Consider the following 17,696-nt stretch of genomic DNA (forward strand, 5'->3'; position numbering starts at 1 on the left):
TGCTAAACCTCTGTGTTATATAAAATTTTTATTTGTACCGACTTCAAACTTTTTTCCAAGATCACAAATACCTTGAACAGCACTCAACCAAAACAGACTTCTAGAAGACTAGGAAAATCAACAATTGGATGATCATCTTCTAGTTACAGTTAAATTTATAATCTGTCATTTAATTATCATAATATATTTAATGCAGATTATATTGATTTTACTTAGTGATATCTTTGTCTTAAATCACAGTATCATACAGTAACAAGCCAAGGAATTTTTACAACAAACCAAGCAGACAAGGTTGTGTCTATCATCAAGCTACTGGCTTTAACAATGCACAGAGAAGCCCCATACATGGGCTAAGATAATTTTTCCTGACAACTGTACAAATACTGTATCAGACCAGTTGACATTTTAATGAAGAATTTAGCTTATGGCCTCCAGAAAAATTACAGACTAGTTTGACTAGTATATAAAAATAATATAATTGTATCATATTTACGTAATATATAATAGTAAATTTGTCAGACTAAAGGCTGACTTTATGCAATTCAGATGGACTTGGACAAGCTCAAGAAGTGTGAAAACCTGTACTCCATGAGGTTTAACAAGTCCAAGGTCAAGGTTCTGTACAAAGGTCAAGACAAACCCCAGTATTGATACATACTGGGGAATGAAGGGGTTGAGAGCAGCCCTGCTGAGTAGGGCTTGGGGATACAGGAGGACAAGAAGCTTGACATGAGCTGTCGTTGTGTGGTCACAGCCCAGAAAGCCAATGGCATCCTGAGCATCCAGAGCAGCATGGCCAGCAGAACCAGGGAGGGGATTCTGCCCCTCTGCTCTGATGACACCCCACCTGCAGTGCTGCATCAGCTCTGGGCTCCTCAGCATGGGAAGGATATGGACCTGTTGGACAGGATTCAGAGGAAACCACAATGATCAGAGAGATGGACCAGGCCTCCTGTGAGGACAGGCTGAGAGAATAGAGGTTGCTCCTCCTGAGAAAGGCAGGTTCCAGGGAGACCTTGTTGTGGTCTTTCAATACTTGAATGAGGCTTAAAAGAAAGCTGCAAAGAGACTTTTTACAAGGACAGTACCACAGGACAAGGTGGAACCGTTTTAGTCAATAAATTCAGATTAGATGTAAGGAAGACTTTTTTTTTTAAATGAGGCTAGCGAAACTCTGGCCAGATTGCTCAGAACAGTTGGTAGATGCCCCACCCCATCCCTGGAAACATTCACAGTCACTTTCAATGGGGCACTGAACAACTCTGAACAACAACAGGGCTCTGATCTAGTTGAACATGTCCCTGTTCACTGCAAAAGGGCTGGAGAGAATGACTTTTAAAGGTCCTCATCCAACCCAAACCATACTATGTTTCTATGATTCTTTCCAGAAAACTGTTCTTGATGGTCTGAATTACAGGCAACATCACAAAGAGAGACAACATAAAGAGAGACAAAATTTTTATTTTACCTACAACAATATTTAATGACACATGGCCATTCTTCCTAAGCTCTCACATTAATGGGGAAATTTAAAGCAATCCCTTTCCTGGGGTTTTGGACTTATTCAGCTACTTTCCCTCAAATGCCCTCCAAAAACATCAATTAGTGCATATTTATCTACTTCAACTTGAGGACTACAAACAATAGCCATGAAAAAACCAGACCTAGAACTAATGAGGTATCATTTCTACGTGACATTTACATTGTTAAAAATTGTACACAACCATGTACTATAAGCTCAACTATCAGACAACCATGAGGAAGTGAACGTTATAGCAAGCCTTGGTTTCTACCATACCCAACCGAAGACTGTCAGGACTTCAAGAGTTACCAGGCATCGTCCCATGCATTCTTAGAGAAGTCATGCTGTCCTTTTGCCATGAGTGTGGGCCTGGGTAAACTCTCATTAACCATACTGCATATTTCCAGAGAATTTGTAAAAACACAAGTGTGCTACTTTCTCTAATGTTGTGGGAAATCAGACAAAAAATATCTAATAGGCTGACAGGCTATCAAGGAACCTGGTTTTCTTCCCTGGACCTCAACACTAATGGCAAAAACCTACAAGTCTAGTAGATGGGACTTTGCCCAACAGGTATCAGAACAGCATCAAGTGCCATCACCACTTTTTTATGGAAAAGACAGTCGTGGAAGAGCAAAAAAAAACGGAGACACAGAGTCAGTGAAAGCTAAAGCAGTCCTCTATAATGTCAAAAAAATATCTGGAATATTAGAACATCGGGAGATGTTTTTGACCACTTCTTTTAAAAGCCTGCTCCACATCATAACTCTAGTAATCTCTGTTTACATTGTAACAGTTGCTGGCATACAAAAAAAAGAGAATAGGAATCTGTAGTATCTATCCTGACAAAGTTACTATTAATACAATCAATCATCTTTTTACAGTGCAAAATAACCTGGAAATCTGACCTGAGGCAGCACAGAAAAGGAGAAAACAACTCAGAAGCTACTTGTATTTGAAGATTTGCAAACTATGCTCCTGCATTTTCAGTACATAATGTATGAACTGTCCCATCTTCATCTTTAGACCAAATGCTCTTTCATTTCATCCTAAGCAGAAGTGCCCTCTAACTGCAAAGACAAGCAAAATTTGTCTCTCAGATGATCATGCTTACATTTTGTTGAAATGAACTAAAGAGGAAGTTTTACCTAATGAAGAACTTGTCTCTGCAAAGTCAGTTCTATTTTACTTAATTGATACTGAAAGGTTTAGTGGAAAAACATTACTTTCTAATTATCTGGGTCCTAGACTGGGATTCAGCTGGCAAATTAAAGACTAGAGTTTCAGTCACATACCACTGAAAAGCACAAAGAAGTTCAGGACCACCTCCTAATAGATCTGTACAGAGTGTGTCACACCAAGAGTCTAATATCATTTGGGATTCTTCAGAAGTTGTTGTAAAATAATTAAGCATGCAACATAGAAAGTTTTGTCTGCTGTTGAACTTATTAATACTAGCAGGTGTTTCTAGTCAAATCTCCAGAATACCAAGCTGCTCATAGAATGCATGTCCTTTTATGTTCCAACCTACAGACACAAAGAAGGCACAGAGCGATATGTTAAAAAGAGTTTCTATCTTCTGGCATAAAAAACATTGGAAAGTACTTTGATCAGCACTTGATGATAGTAAATCATATTAAAATGTATTTACATTCACAGCAGCCACATAAGATAATAAGTAAGTTGATGGGTTTTTTCTTTAGAGATGCAAACTGAAATCTGTGATAGACTTGCCCCAGCCACAGACTTGAACCTTAGTTTTTCTCCAATACCTGCCTAATGGATACTCCAGCAAGCAAAGCAATTCAGCTATTTGCCTGCCCTGTTCAGCTTTTCCAAACAAAGCTGATGGGAAATAACTGGCAATCTGTGATATGGAACTACGGACTCTTTGTGGAACAAGAGGCACCAAAATCACAGAGCATGCACAGTATGGATAAACCTTGGCCATGCTGGTCCATTGGACTCTGAGGTGGACCCATTCCAGGATGAGGAGGTCGCATACTCTTCATGGAGCCACAGTGAACATCTTCAACCATTCCTTTTTCATGCAAGCCATCAACAGACTGTGAAAACAAAATAAGTATTTAGAGAGAGATAGTATATAAATCCACTCTAAAAATATGAATGACTAACTCAAAATCTAAACAAATACATGAAGAGGAAAAACTTCTTTCAGCAGTCATTCAAAATAAATAAAACGCAGGAACCTCTGCCCTGAAATTACACATTTAGGAAACCATAGAACATTATTAGACTGCTTGTCCCTTGTTTCCTTTTTGCCTTTTTTCCCCTTATGAACTGTTTGGCAATGGCAGGGAGGCAAACTGTCCAAATACAAACACATAACCTGTATTGGCCTCATATTACCAAGCAGTGTAACACACACTAACTTATGAAAGTAGAGCCTGTGGCTTAACTTGAGTTATTTTTAGCCCAAACTTTGCCCTTTCAGTCACTGCTTTACTGGAATGTCTCAACATTGTTTCTCTTCAAAAACAAGGGTGACACTGCAGGAAGTAACAAAAACAAGGATAGGCAGTCAAGGAAGGGAAAACAATACTTGTCCTCCCTACAGCGCCTGTCCCCTCATACACTCCTCTAAAACTAGAGCTCCCATGGTACTTCCGACACAGAACAGTTCCAAGTGCTCTCCTTAGAGAGTGTAGAAAAGATAGCCTGGAGTCTAAAAAACATGATGAAGGCATTCTGGGCACTGAAAAAGGCTCCATAATAAAAACTGAAGAGTTCTGAAAGCGAAAACAAGGGAAAAGTAACATTGGAAGAAAGATGTCCCCAAGAAAAAATGAAGCTTTCCATGAAAGCAAAACTTTTATCATATTCCTAACTATGGAAAGGATTAGGCTAATTAACTTCTAACACAGCTCTGTAAGGTTTTGTGTTTGGAAGGAAAAGACTGGCATCACTTACCTTCTCTCTACAGAAATATACGCCTCTGTCCCACTCTAACATATGCATGCATGCACACTAAATGCTGCTCTTGCAAACACTGCCAATGGAGACCTCGTGGTCTGTTTTATCTAAATGTACATCTCTTTATTGAGACTTCTTTTTAAAAAGAGACTAAAGATAACTTATTCCAGGGGGAAATGTAGGGAATTAATTAAACCAATGTGCAGGAAGCTACATCAGCTTATAGAAAAGAAGTGTCACATTTCTTATTTTTGAGTAGCTTGTTGCACATGACTAAATTTCAACAGAACTAAACAAAGGTCACCCTTTCTACAAAAGAAAAACTAATTCTGAATTTCAATTTTCATAAACCTTTCACATAAAATTTCCACTTTCAATTGCAATCATCAGATTTGACTGAAAACACCTTTAAACACACAGAATTTTTTGTTGTTGTTCAGCATTTCTCAAGGATTTCACCATCATTTTTTCTTATCAGAAGTTTGGGTTAAAAGGAGGAAAGTTATAGAAAAGGAAAAATAAAATAGATTTTTCATGTTTCACCAAATCACTTAATTATCATGACAGTATAAAAATGTTTGTGAAAAGAAACTGTATCAGAAAAATACATACTACTCAAGAAGCTATTTTTAAATACAAGAACTTGGGATATGGTGTAGAAATGTAGGCACAGATGACTGACACATTAAAAATAGTTCCACTTTGCGAACCAAGTAAATCCCAGTGCCCTTTTCTGAGGCATGAAGATCCCTCCCTCTCTCTTCATCCCTTCTTACAAAGACAGCCAGTGCAGAAGAGAACTCTCGCTTCACATTCTGTCTGCATGAGCTGACTATTACAGAAACCAAAACACCTATAAAGCTGGACGCATTCTTATTTTGTCATGGTATGTGCTGGGTGCCATGGTATCTTTATGGTTACCAAGAGGAGGAGACTTGCTGGTAACTTGATCTGATCTCCAGAACAGAAGTCTCTAGCTGTACATTTGTGGCATATGTAACTGCAGGGATGGGTTTCACTGCACTAATAGGTGGCAACCATGAAACCTCTGGGAATGCAAACAGCTTGGGTGGGAGTAAGAAGGCACACAGCATGCATACATCAGAAGTACCAGCATAAAGAGCACGGGGTTGGCAGTTAAAAAAGAGCCACAGAGAAAAGAAAAGCGAGTATGTGGCCTTTGACAAAGGAAATTTTTTTTTAAATCAATCAAGAACAGAGAGGTAGTAACATGACTATGGAAGAAAACTTTTATTCAAGGCATGCTTCTGTGGAGATCATTGATCAAAATAACAGATTTTTGTAAAAAAAGTATTATTAAAAAAATACAGACACGAAAACAAGTGTAGCAAATTGAAATGTTTCAAGTCTAATGGAAGGGAGACTAGACACATAGCAAGAAAGGGGTTTGCATCTATGTATTTACTTATGTGGTGAAAAAACTGAAAACTAAATTCATTAGAACACATAAATCAGCTTTTTACTAGCAAAAATACAAAAGATGAAGATGGCATGAACTTCTGTGAAGTCAAAAGTAGTTGTAATGATTGCATAATTGCTAATGTATGCAGAGACTGGCACATCCAAGAATGTATTTCATATAAAAGAACCTCTACTGGCTATGAAAAAACCATATACAATAGGGAACACAATTCAGCAGAGGACAGCAGTGACCTACAAGAACTGAGGAACAGTTATTTATGGTAACTTTTCTAAATCACTGTATAGTTACAGAGCTAGAGGACAACTCTAAATCTATGCAACAGGTTAAAAATTACAGAGGGTATCTAAACACAATGTAATTTCTGTAAATTCTTCAGTCCTCTCTAAGTTATTAAAGCTATGTTCCACAAAAACGTTGTTGGGATAAGTAACTTGTATTACCAATAAAGCACTACTATCACAATGGGGTACTCTTTTTATGACAGAACAGAAGGGAATCAGGAAGTTGAGACATATTCAACTTAGAGTAGAAATTATGGTTTTGATTGGTCCCCATAAGTAAGGAAATAAGTACTGAAGAGGCCAAATAAACAATGCTTAAAGAAAAAGAATGAGGGATGAACTTCAACTGTAGGCTAACTACAAGCCTATAGACTTGGCAGACTTACATAATGTCTAATGCATAAGGAAAATTTTGCCTACAGTGCTTTTACTCTGAATTTAGCAGCTAAGGTCTTTTCACAGATGCATCACAGTTTGACCTATTTTCAGGTAAACTGTGACATTACAGTGTCTGGGTTTTTGTTTTTGGTTTTTTTTTTTGTTTGTTTGTTTTAATCCACCTTATTAAAAAAAACATCAAGCAAAAAAAACCTCTAGCCTTGAAATCAAAGACTGAGTACTGAGACTAGTTTTCTTGTAGACCATACATCTTCTAAAACAACAGAACTACAGAGGGTGAACAGCAATGTGTTGTCATGTATCTGCCACATAACTACACAGCATAACTGAATGCATCCCTGATGGACATCCAGCCTGACTGTATCTCTTGCAGCAGGAATTAGTAGTTTTTGGCCACCAATTCTATTAATCTCTAAAAAAATCACAAAATCACCATTTTACATTAAGTTCTCTGTTGATTTTTCAAGGTTGGCAATACTTCCTTTCTTTTCTACTAATGTAGACATGAACAACAACAACAACAAAAAGCAGGGAACATGCCTACTGAATTTGCATGTTGTTACTTCCAGGACCACGACAGAAATACTTCAATTTCATTGTCTAATCTATTACCCAATAATATCTGAAATGGGAAACCATTTGCCTTCTGTTTTAATGGAACATTTGAGTGAACAACTAACATATTTAGTAAAAACTACTGTATTTCTGATGAATTTTTTCTCTCCCTCAAATTTTATCTCACTCACCAAAACCAGTAATATTCCCCATGACATCATTCTAATTATTCCAGTCAGCAGTCATTTACACTATATCCCATTACAAATTCACAAAAGAAGTGATTATGCATCAGGTTACAATTAAATGGAAGAAAAAATAAACCAAGAGCTCATAGTACTCCATCCATCCCTCAAGTGAGCACCATTCAACTTAACAAGCTATAATGTTGTCATAACATCAGAGGTTAAGCAGCTAAAATTGTGTGGTCCAGCTAGCATATAAGAAGATAACAGAAGGCTGTATCATAGCATCATAGTACGGCTTGAGATGGAAGGAACCTCAAAGATCAAGTTCCAAACCCCTTACAGTGGCAGTCTCTAGACCAGGTTGTTCTGAGTCCCATCCAAACTCACCTTGAACACTTCCAGTGAAGGGACATCAACAGTTACTGCAGGCAACCTGTTCTAATGCCTCACTATGTTCACAAGAAGGAATTTCTTCCTAGTAGCTAATCTAAACCTCCTGTCTTTCAGCTGGAAACCATTCCCCCTTTCACCTGTCCTTGTAAAAAGTCTTTCTACATCTTTCTTGCAGGCTCCCTTCAGGTACTGGAAGGCTGCAATGAGGTCATTTCAAAGCCTTCTCTTCTCTAGGCTGAACAAACCCAATCCTCTCAGCCTTTCCTAGCAGAAGAGGCGCTCCATCCCTCTATCAGCTTAGTGGCCTCCTCTGGACTCACTCCAACAGGTCCATGTCATTCCTGTGCTGGGACCCCAGAGCTGATGCAGCACTGCTGGCCACGCTGCTTTGGATGCAGCCCAGGACACATGTGGCTTTCTGGGCTGGACATGACCATGGCTTGGTCATGTCCAGCCTCTCATCTACCAGCACCCTCCAGCCCTTCTCAGCAGGGTTGCTCTCCATCTTTTCATCCTCAGCCTGGGCTGCTATGAGGAGCTGCCCCAACCCAGGTGCAGCACCTTGCAGCACCTTGTTAAAACACTTAAGATTCCCATGGACCCACTTCTCAAGCTTGTCCAGGTCTCTCTACATGGCATCCCATCCTTCAGACATTGTCTGCACCACTCAGGTTGGTATCATCTGCAAACCTGCTCAGTCCCTGTGCCTATGTCATTAATGAAGACATTAAGTAACACTGGTCCCAATACAGACCCCTGAGGGACACCACTTGGCACTGGTGTCCATCAGGACTCTGGGCCACTGACCACTACCCTCCAGGTGTGACTGTCCAACCACTTTCTTATCCAACAGTCCACTCATCAAAACCATCTCTCTCCAATCTAGAAAGGAACGTTGTGGGGGACTGTGTCAAAGGCTTTATCAATTCAGACTAAAACCAGGTAACCTCGCTCTTCCCCAGAGGAGCTTCTATGTGGATGCAGAAGAAAAGTAAGGCTAGGGCAAGGAAGGTAGCAATGCTTTCTTTTAATATCCTTCAGTTTAACATCCTTCCAAGTATTACTTCCACCAGTTTCTCTGAGGCTGTTACAGTTTGTCCATTTAGCAGTATCCCAGACAGACTTCTTGAGTACTCCTTCTTAAACACAGTTGTGATGCATCCAAGATACACTTTAGTAAAATCTGGACCTATATTTTGCTGGAAATTTGGTCGACAGTCTTAAGAAACCAGCAAGAAATGCAGTTAATTTATTGCTTCTGTGAAAACTGTGTTATGTAAACTAATAGTAAATTTTCCTGTGGAAAGGTCTTCTGGTTACTAAGTGAATATACAATCTTTAATTTTCATAACAACAGTTCTTAAGTAAACATGCTTTAGGAATTATTATTTATTAATATAAATTTGTTTCAATCAGTTTTAGGTATTGCTTGATCTTTTGGATTTTTTAAAGCTTTTTGCATGATATTATCATTTGTAAGCTAGTCAAACATGTAACACAGTTGTTTCACTTAAGCATGTGAATTTTAAAAGGAAGAGTTAAATGCCAGTGCATACATGAGTATCCCACAGAGCAACTGCAAAACTGGGACACTTCTGGTGCAATCCCCCATTTTTACTGCATTTCATTAAAAAACAGTGTTATGATATAGCATGGCTTGCAAGTCAGCATATTTTATTTAAGCAAAAAGAAAATGTTTATTTGGTCCAGCTACAGGTGGCTGACCAGTTTTTTAATTTCATGAACAGCACTCCAGTAAGATTTGCAAAATAATCCAGAGGCACCCTTCAACAGCATTTCTTATATCCTTCCAACAGTTATCCCAATACACTATTTCTGGAGTTGCACAGAAAAAGAGACCTAAAACCTCATATAGACTGAAAATTAAGTAAGATTTTATTTCATTTTTTTATTTTTTTCACCTGTATCAAGTCAACAGACCCATTTTCTAGGTTAATCACACACATGTGAAGGCATACTGGAACCTCAGAAGTAGAAATGTAAAAGACAACAGCAAGCTTGCTGCTAGTAAAAAATAAAGACTTGTGAAATTACAGTCTTTATTCCATTATCAGAACCAAGGTATAGAAAAGGTAATTTACTGTAACTATACTGAATGATCATCTTTGAATAGGCTATCCAGACTCTTTGTGGCACATTTTACAAAATATTTCAATGCCACCTCAATGGGAGACTTTCTGCTCTGGCTCACAGAACCTTATGATATGCTCTCTGAAGTCCCTGAAGAAATGTTGTGGGATGACATTTGTTGGTTTGTTTCTAACTATACCATAGGATTGACTGCCTGATATAACAGTATAACAGGATATATCAATTACAAACAATGTGTGAAGTATTCAGCTGATCTATGAAAAATTCCTGGGGCCACCTTCTTCTACAGGTACAAGAAAAATTGAAAGGAATGAAGTGAGAACCCTGGCTATGAAGTATGGTGACAGAGTTCTGAAAAGCTGGGCTGTAACTGACTCAACAAACAAAAAAATGCCAACTGCAAATGTCTAATCTGGCTAACAGCTAAATCAGACACGTCAAGATTCAAACGCAAATGTTATAGTTACTGCACATACTGACCTCTCAGAGATTACAGCAGGTCAGTGCAAATGGAAAGCTGGATCACAGCCTCCTTCACGTCATCTAGTCTTTATGTTATTACAATATTTTTAGTTCTTCATGTAAAATATGGTGATGTCATGTCCCTACTGATTGGATATTCTTTTAATGAATGAAACTGATCTATATGTGAGAGTGTCAAAATGAAGATGTAATTTCAAGAGGAAAATTAAAACATGTTTCTATCACTTTACAACAGTTTTTTATTGTAATTTTTTCTCTATGTGCATATAACAATTCCCAGTGGAATCAACAATAGCTGCCAAAATGTTTTCAATATCTTGGCTCTGTAAGCTGCTACTACGTATTTCTGAGTAGAACATCACTGCAATCAAAATTATTCTGGGTTCTAAATCTCTGGTACACAACCAAACAAAAATGACAATACATAAAGAAACTGTACTCACAAAGGAATTTCCACACATGCAAGTATTTCCTCAAAGCAAAAAACATTAATGATAGTCTAAGCACACAATCTAAGCACACATAGTCTAATTTTAAGTGTATAACAATAACCACAGAAGTACAATTATTGACATGTTCTACATGATAGATCATCATGATACATCATATGTTTTATATTCCTTTGCAAGATGGAGTCCTTATAAAATAACTTGAAAGCCATGGTTTTTAACCACATTTTCAATATGGAAGAGTAAACAAATTTGTAATAGAAATTCTTTAAAGTGGGTTAAGTTTGTTTTTGGGGTTTTTGGGTTTGTTTTTTTTTTAAGGAAAAGAACAATAATTTTATTCAAAAGTAAAAACCACCTCAGAAAAAAACACATGCTACATCCACATAGACAAGAAGAAAGAGAAAAAAAGTGCTTAGAATGGTGTGCCCTAAAGTTTTAACGCTATCATTCATTTTTTTCTCCCTAGTAACGTCTGTCTTACTGAAAAGTACAATTTAAAAATTAACATTTCCAAACTACTAACTATACTCCAAAGTAGTACCAGGAACAAGGAAGCAGTGTTTAAGCTGATACAATAATAATCTTCAGTAAGAAAGAAAGAAGTAAGAGCATAGCTGAAGTTCTGCAGGTGATTTATAGAAGCACTTAAGCAGGTCTAAATGTGCAGTTTAATAACTCTTTTCATCAGTGGAGAAAATAGGGAAAAAAGGTTCACTTGTAATAAACTATTACCTTATGCATTTGATGCATGCCTTCCTGTGGATAATCTGTAGGCCCCATTGTTGGCATTGGATGTGGGACACTGGGCGGACCAGGACTTGGCCCCATCATGCTGTGAACGGAGCCAGGAGACGGCCCTGGTCCTGGGCTAGGTCCCAGAATCGGTCCAGGTGAAGGTCCTGGTCCAGGGGAAGGACCAGGATGAGGCATGGCGCCAGGGTCTGTAGGCGTGGACATCTATTTTCTGTCTCCTTTTCAATTAGCAGAATAGCTCTAATAACAAAAACAAAACAAAACAAAAACAAAACCACAATTTCTATGTGACATTAGGGGTATGGCAAAAAATTTAATAAAATCAGTCGTTACACACACACACACACGCATACACATATACACAAATACACATGCAACCTGTCACCAGCAGAAAATGCTTACACAGTCCTTAATGTCGCCCATTAGCTTGACCATCCTTCTAAAAGCCCACTATAAAGATAAGGATCCTGATAATTTCTTCAATTTCTGGACATTTGTATGGTACCCACAGAACAAAGCAGCTGGTGTGCTATGCGAAACATCTATCAGAAATACAGCTGAACTGACTTGCTATCACCAGATGTGCCATGTGGGCCAAGCACAGCACAGTAATTACTAAAAGCAGGAAAGAGCATGACGTCTTTGTAACCTATATGTTAAAAAATCTTTCCCTAAGCAGCTGTGACTAGCCTGAAATTTGTACTTGTAAAATTCATGGTAGTAGAGTGAAAACATTAAAAGGATTATTAAGACTGTTTTCAGACTTTTTTTTCACTTGCCCGAGAGCGCTGAGACATACATGGGCTCCACCAGCCTGCCCTGGAGTGGCTGAGTGGGCAGAGCCAGTAGTGACAGCGATGGGTCGGAACATGGCATCACTGCCCCCAACCACCCCCTGCCGAGGCAAACAGCTCCAGTGTGGAGCCATGGACAGCAGTGAGCAGGGCTGGAGCCAGGGGAACCACAGGGGAGCACTGACTGGCACCTGGGACTGGCAGCTTGCCCTAGAGCAGCCGACCAGGCATGAGTGCAGCCAGCAAGGACGACGGCTGCTCCAGCTCTCTCAAATGGTGAGAGTGAATGTGACCAGGGCACACTGGTTGCACTCCCATATGACCACTTGGGAGCAGCCAACAAGAGGCAACGAACAGACCCAGTAGTTGGAGAAGATGGGCATTCTCTTATTAGTGAATGCTCCCTCAGGTGTGGTTTTCTGACATGCCACAGAGCTCATGCCCCCTGAACTCACTGCACCAGCCACATCAGAAGCTTTCAGCCAGCTAGACTACCCATTAGCAGATGAAGCTCTTCAGGACTCAGGCTGCCAGGAGTGCCTGATGCCTCTCCATAAGGCTGGGGCTGACCATCACTCCTGTCACAGAATATGTATTATTGTAAGTAAGCTGTTGCCAGGTTAAGGAGCCACGGGTGAAGTGAACAGCCTGTGCAGTACTTGCGAGAATGAGTGAGAGTTTGACAGGCTATTCTCAAACTCCACTGAAGAGAAGATGCAGGCAGACTCAGAACCCTACCAAGCAGGAAGGCAGAGGTCTCTTGAGCACAAACACTGGAAGCTGGCCATTGGCCACACTAACCAGAACACCCTTCCTCCTGAAAACTTGAAGACAACAAATAGGACTGGTACCATTTACAAGAAGTATGATGCCCTGTAATGGGCTGGACAGGCAACTGATTAGGTAGACAAAGGTCTTTCTGGGATGGGGGAACCATCTGGAGTAAGACAGCCTGCCACCCTCATCACAACTGCCCCTGTTAATTAAAAGGAAAGGGTAGTTGATATAGGTGACTCCCTTCTTAAGGGAAGTCTGCTGTGCAGACCAGACCTGCTATGCAGACCAGACCCAAGTCACAGAGAAGTCTGCTGCTTCCCAGGGCATGTGGTTCCAGAATTGGATGTCATCAGCATAATCTGCTTTTTTTTTTTTTTTTTTTTTTTTTTACAACAGCGTACTGATACTGAAGGTATGTACCTTTTGCAGAGTGGAAAAAGGGTTCTACCACAAGAGCTAGCAGGGCTCATTGACAGAGCTTTGAATTAGATTGGAAGGCAGGAAGGGATAAAACCAGGCTTCTCAGTAATAAGCAATGGGATGGCACACCAGAACCTGAGGAAGTGAGATCACTCTATCTGCTCCATGGGGTGTAGGCTACAATGAACTACAAGCATGAGAAAGGAGCAAGGGGAAGCTTTGGCCCAGTGCCAGAAATATGAAATCACTGACATAAAAAAAACTCAGTGGAATGAGTCCTGTGACTGGCATGCCATGCTGGATGCTTACAGGCTCTTCAGGAGGACAGGCAGGGCAGGCAAAGTAGGGGTATAGCATTGTTTATACCAGAGGGACAAGAATGTATGGAGCTTACAACTGGCAACAGCAAGATTGAGACCCTCTGGGTTAAGATTAAGATATAAACAAATAATGAAGATGTGATCATGGGAGGCTGCTATAGATCATACAAGCACAACAATGAGATCAATTCCTCAAGTGACCAAGGGAAACCCTAAAACTTTTCCTTATGGCATAATTCAACCTGCCAGATGTTAATCAGGGAGACCACACAGCTGGCACAATCAAGTCCAGGAGATTCTTAAAACATCTGGATGCTACTTCATGGTTCAAGTCCTAAGAGAGCTGTCTAGCAAAGATGCTGTCCTTGATTTCATGCTTGTTAACAGGGAGGGTCTCATGAGTGACATGGTGATTGGCGCCCATTCTTGGCCTCAGTGCCCACAAAATAATCAAGCTCAAAATCTGCTGACAGAAGGAAAAGTGCCAGCAAAACCTCAACTCTGGATGTGAGGAGAGCAGACTTCAGGCTGTTCAGGGGATCAGTCAGTGAGGTATCCTGGAAAAATGCTCTGTGGGTGCTAGGGTCTGTCAGTGCTGGTCATGTTTTAACCACCATCTTCTAAGGGCATAGGAAGAGGCAATTCCCAAATGCCAGAAGTCAAGCAGGGGAGGCAGAAGATGGCTTGGCTGAGCAGGAATCTTCTTTGGGAGGTAGAGGCAAGAAAAGAGGGTGTAGGCTCAGCAGAAGTAATGTCAGGTGATGTGGGAGAATCACAGAGATGCTGCTCCCCACTGCAGGGAGAAAATTTGCCATGCTGAAGCTCAATTGGGGATGAAGCTGGCCACGATTGAGGGCGACAATAAAAAGAGGGGTTTTAAACACATTAATAGCATAAGACAGTGGAGAAATAACATTGTCCTCTTAGAGGATGAGAACAGTCATCTCACAAACAAGGACATGGGACATGGCAGAGATGTTTAATGCTTCCTTTACCTCTGTCCTCAATGCCAGTGATGGATTAATGGGTCCCAGGGCCCTGAGTTGGAGGGCAGTGGCTGTGAGAATGATCAACTCCCAGTTCCCTGTAAATCTATAGGGCCCAATGAAATTCATCTGAGAAGACTCAAAAGAGCTGGCTGATATCATCACGAGACCTCTCTCAATGATTTTCTAATGGACTTGGGAATCCAGATAGGTCCCAAGTGACTGGAACCTGGCTGATGTCCCAGTTTTCCAGAAGAGCAAGAAGGATGAGCCTGGAAACTCCAGGCCTGGCAGTCTCACTTCAGTGACTGGCAAAATTATGAAGAATACTATTCTGGGAGGTACTGAAAAGCACCTGATGCAGTCATCAGTCACAGCCAACATAGGTTCATGATGGGAAAGTCCTTCTTGTCAGAATTAACCTAATTTTATGGCAGACTAACCCACTTGATCAAGGGAAGCCAGTTGATGCAATCCTTTTGGATTTCAGTGAAGGTTTCAATACTGCCTCTCACAGGATCCTTCTGGACAAAATGTCCAGCACACAGCTGGATAAACACATCAAGTACTGGGTAAGCAAGTGGCTGATGGGTCAGGCACAAGGGGTTACAGTGAATGGGGTGGCATCAGGCTGGTGACCTGTCACTAGTGGGGTTCTACAGGGCTCTTCCTTAGGCCCCATGCTCTTAAACACAATCATAAAGGCCTAAATCACAGAATGGTTTGGGTTGGAAGGGACTTTTAAGATCATCTAGTTCCAACCTCCCTGCCATGTGCAGGTACCTCTTCCACTGGATCAGGTTGTTCAAAGCCCAGTTCAACCTGGCTTTGAACACTTGCAGAGATAGAGATCTTCAACTTCTCTGGTCAACCAGTGCCAGTGCTTCACCACCCCCACTATAAAGAATTTCTTCCTAACAGCTAATCTGAACATATCTTCTTTAAGTTTAAAACCACTGCTCCTTGTCCCGCCACTGTGTGCCCATACAAAAAGTCCTTCTCCCTCATTTTTATAAGGCCCCTTCAGATAGTCAAAGGCCACAATGGGGTCTCCCTGAAATATCCTCTTAAAACCCCTACTCTCTCCACCTCCTTCACAGGAGAGGTGCTCTGTCTAAGCTTCCTCAAGGCCATCTTCTGGACCCACTCCAACAGGTCCATGTCTTTCTTACACTGGGAACCCGACACCTGGACACAGAACTCCAGGTAGGGTCCCATGAAGGAAGAGTAGAGGGGGAGAACCACCTTCCTCACTCTGTGAGCCACATTTTTTTGCTACAACACAGGACGCAGTTGGCTTTCTGGGCTGGAATTGCACATTGCTGGCTTACATTCACTAAAGACTTTGAAGAAGGACTTGAAGGGATACTACTTTTGCAGATGATACAAAAGCGGGAGGAGCTGTTGACTCCCTCAAAGGCAAAGAGACCCTACAGAGAAACTTAGAAAAATAGGAAGATCAGCCATCATCAAAGGTACGAAGTTTAACAAAGCCAAATGCCAAATCCTGTGCTTGAGATGCAGCAACCCTTGATGTAAAGACTGGGGAATCAGATGCTGGAAAGCAGTGCCATGGAAAGGGACCTGGAGCTCCTGGTCAACAGAAGGCTGAATATGAATCAGCAGTGTCCTGGCAGCCATGAAAGCCAAGCGTGGCCTGAGGGCGTCAGGGACAGCATGGCCAGCCAGGCAAGGGAGGGGATTGCCCTGCTGTGCTCTGCACTGGGGCAGCCTCACCTCAGGTGCTGGGGGCAGTTCTGGGTGCCATAATAAGAGAGATATAAAGCTACTGGAGAGGGTCCAAAGGAAGGCCATGAGGATGGTGGAAGGCCCAAACTACAAGTACCAAGGAGCAGCTGATGTAATTTGGCTTGTTCAGCCTGGAGAAGACAAGACTGAGGGAAGACCTCACTGCAGTCTACAACTTCCTTATGAGGTAAAGAGGAGGGACAGACAATGTCACTGCGTCTCTTCTATGTGGTGACCAATGACTAGACCTAAAAGAATGAGTTTTACATTGGATATCAGGAAAAGACTCTTCACCCAGAGGTTTTTTGGGCACTGGAATGGGCACCTCAGGGAAGCAGTCATGCCACCAAGCCTGACAGAGGTCTCTGGCACCTGGTGTTGTTCTTGTGGTGTCCTGTGGAGTGGCAGGAGTTGGACTCAATGATCCTTTTGGGTTTTTCCAGCTCAGGATATTCTGTGATTCTATGACTTGATACCTTGGGATCCTGTTTCCTTGCAAGGTAAAACACATAGATGCTTATGAAGCTTCTCAGTTCAAAACTCTACAGTCACTAATTAGTCCTCTACAACTCCACAACATGACCACAAAAGGAATCAACTTATCAAATGTTCACAACTGCGAACACCATACCATCCTCTAAGAGGCCTATGTTTTGTATGAAGGACAACACACATTTCCACACAACAAATAGTTTCTACATATTTCAATCATGATATTGCAAAATCTAAGACTGACACTCTCACAGCTGAGTCATGTACTATGTGCATTATGAACAAAATTCAATCCATTTAACAAAGCAGGTAACTAGCACCACCACTACAATCCAGAAGAATGTATACAGAGCCATAACACAATCAATAATAAAACTACTATCAGTATACAGTATCCCAAAATATCTTATTTCACAAAAGACATCTACCTATACCCATGCCTTAAAATGGGTATTAAAATCTTTCTCTCAATTCACCTATTCATCCTATTTCAAATTCAACTTGTAATTCTCATAAAAACTAGCTCCACTCTCAAGTCCATTAGTTACACTGTCATTTACAAATACATTAAACATATCTTGCATGCAAATTTGAAAAATTCAGAAGTCTTTCTGATAGGATAGCAAACGTCCAAACTATGAA

General features: G+C 40.8%; 1 protein-coding gene across 8 annotated transcripts in view; it reads right to left on the reverse strand.

The window, feature by feature from the left end:
• Positions 1-17,696, reverse strand: part of SMARCA2 (SWI/SNF related BAF chromatin remodeling complex subunit ATPase 2) — a 118,973-nt gene that overhangs the window by 94,029 nt on the left and 7,248 nt on the right. For 6 of the 8 annotated variants that reach the window (XM_054652860.2, XM_077172090.1, XM_077172086.1 and 3 more), the window contains exons 2-3: positions 11,496-11,756; positions 3,465-3,588 (exon numbers count right to left, since the gene is read on the reverse strand). In XM_054652860.2, the coding sequence (XP_054508835.1) occupies positions 3,465-3,588; positions 11,496-11,720 (349 nt within the window). In that variant the 5' untranslated portion in view covers positions 11,721-11,756. The remainder of the gene's footprint in view (positions 1-3,464; positions 3,589-11,495; positions 11,757-17,696) is intronic. The other 2 variants (XM_077172092.1, XM_077172091.1) reach the window with 1 other exon arrangement.

Source organism: Agelaius phoeniceus, chromosome Z (assembly GCF_051311805.1).
Source record: "Agelaius phoeniceus isolate bAgePho1 chromosome Z, bAgePho1.hap1, whole genome shotgun sequence".
Taxonomy (NCBI): domain Eukaryota; kingdom Metazoa; phylum Chordata; class Aves; order Passeriformes; family Icteridae; genus Agelaius; species Agelaius phoeniceus.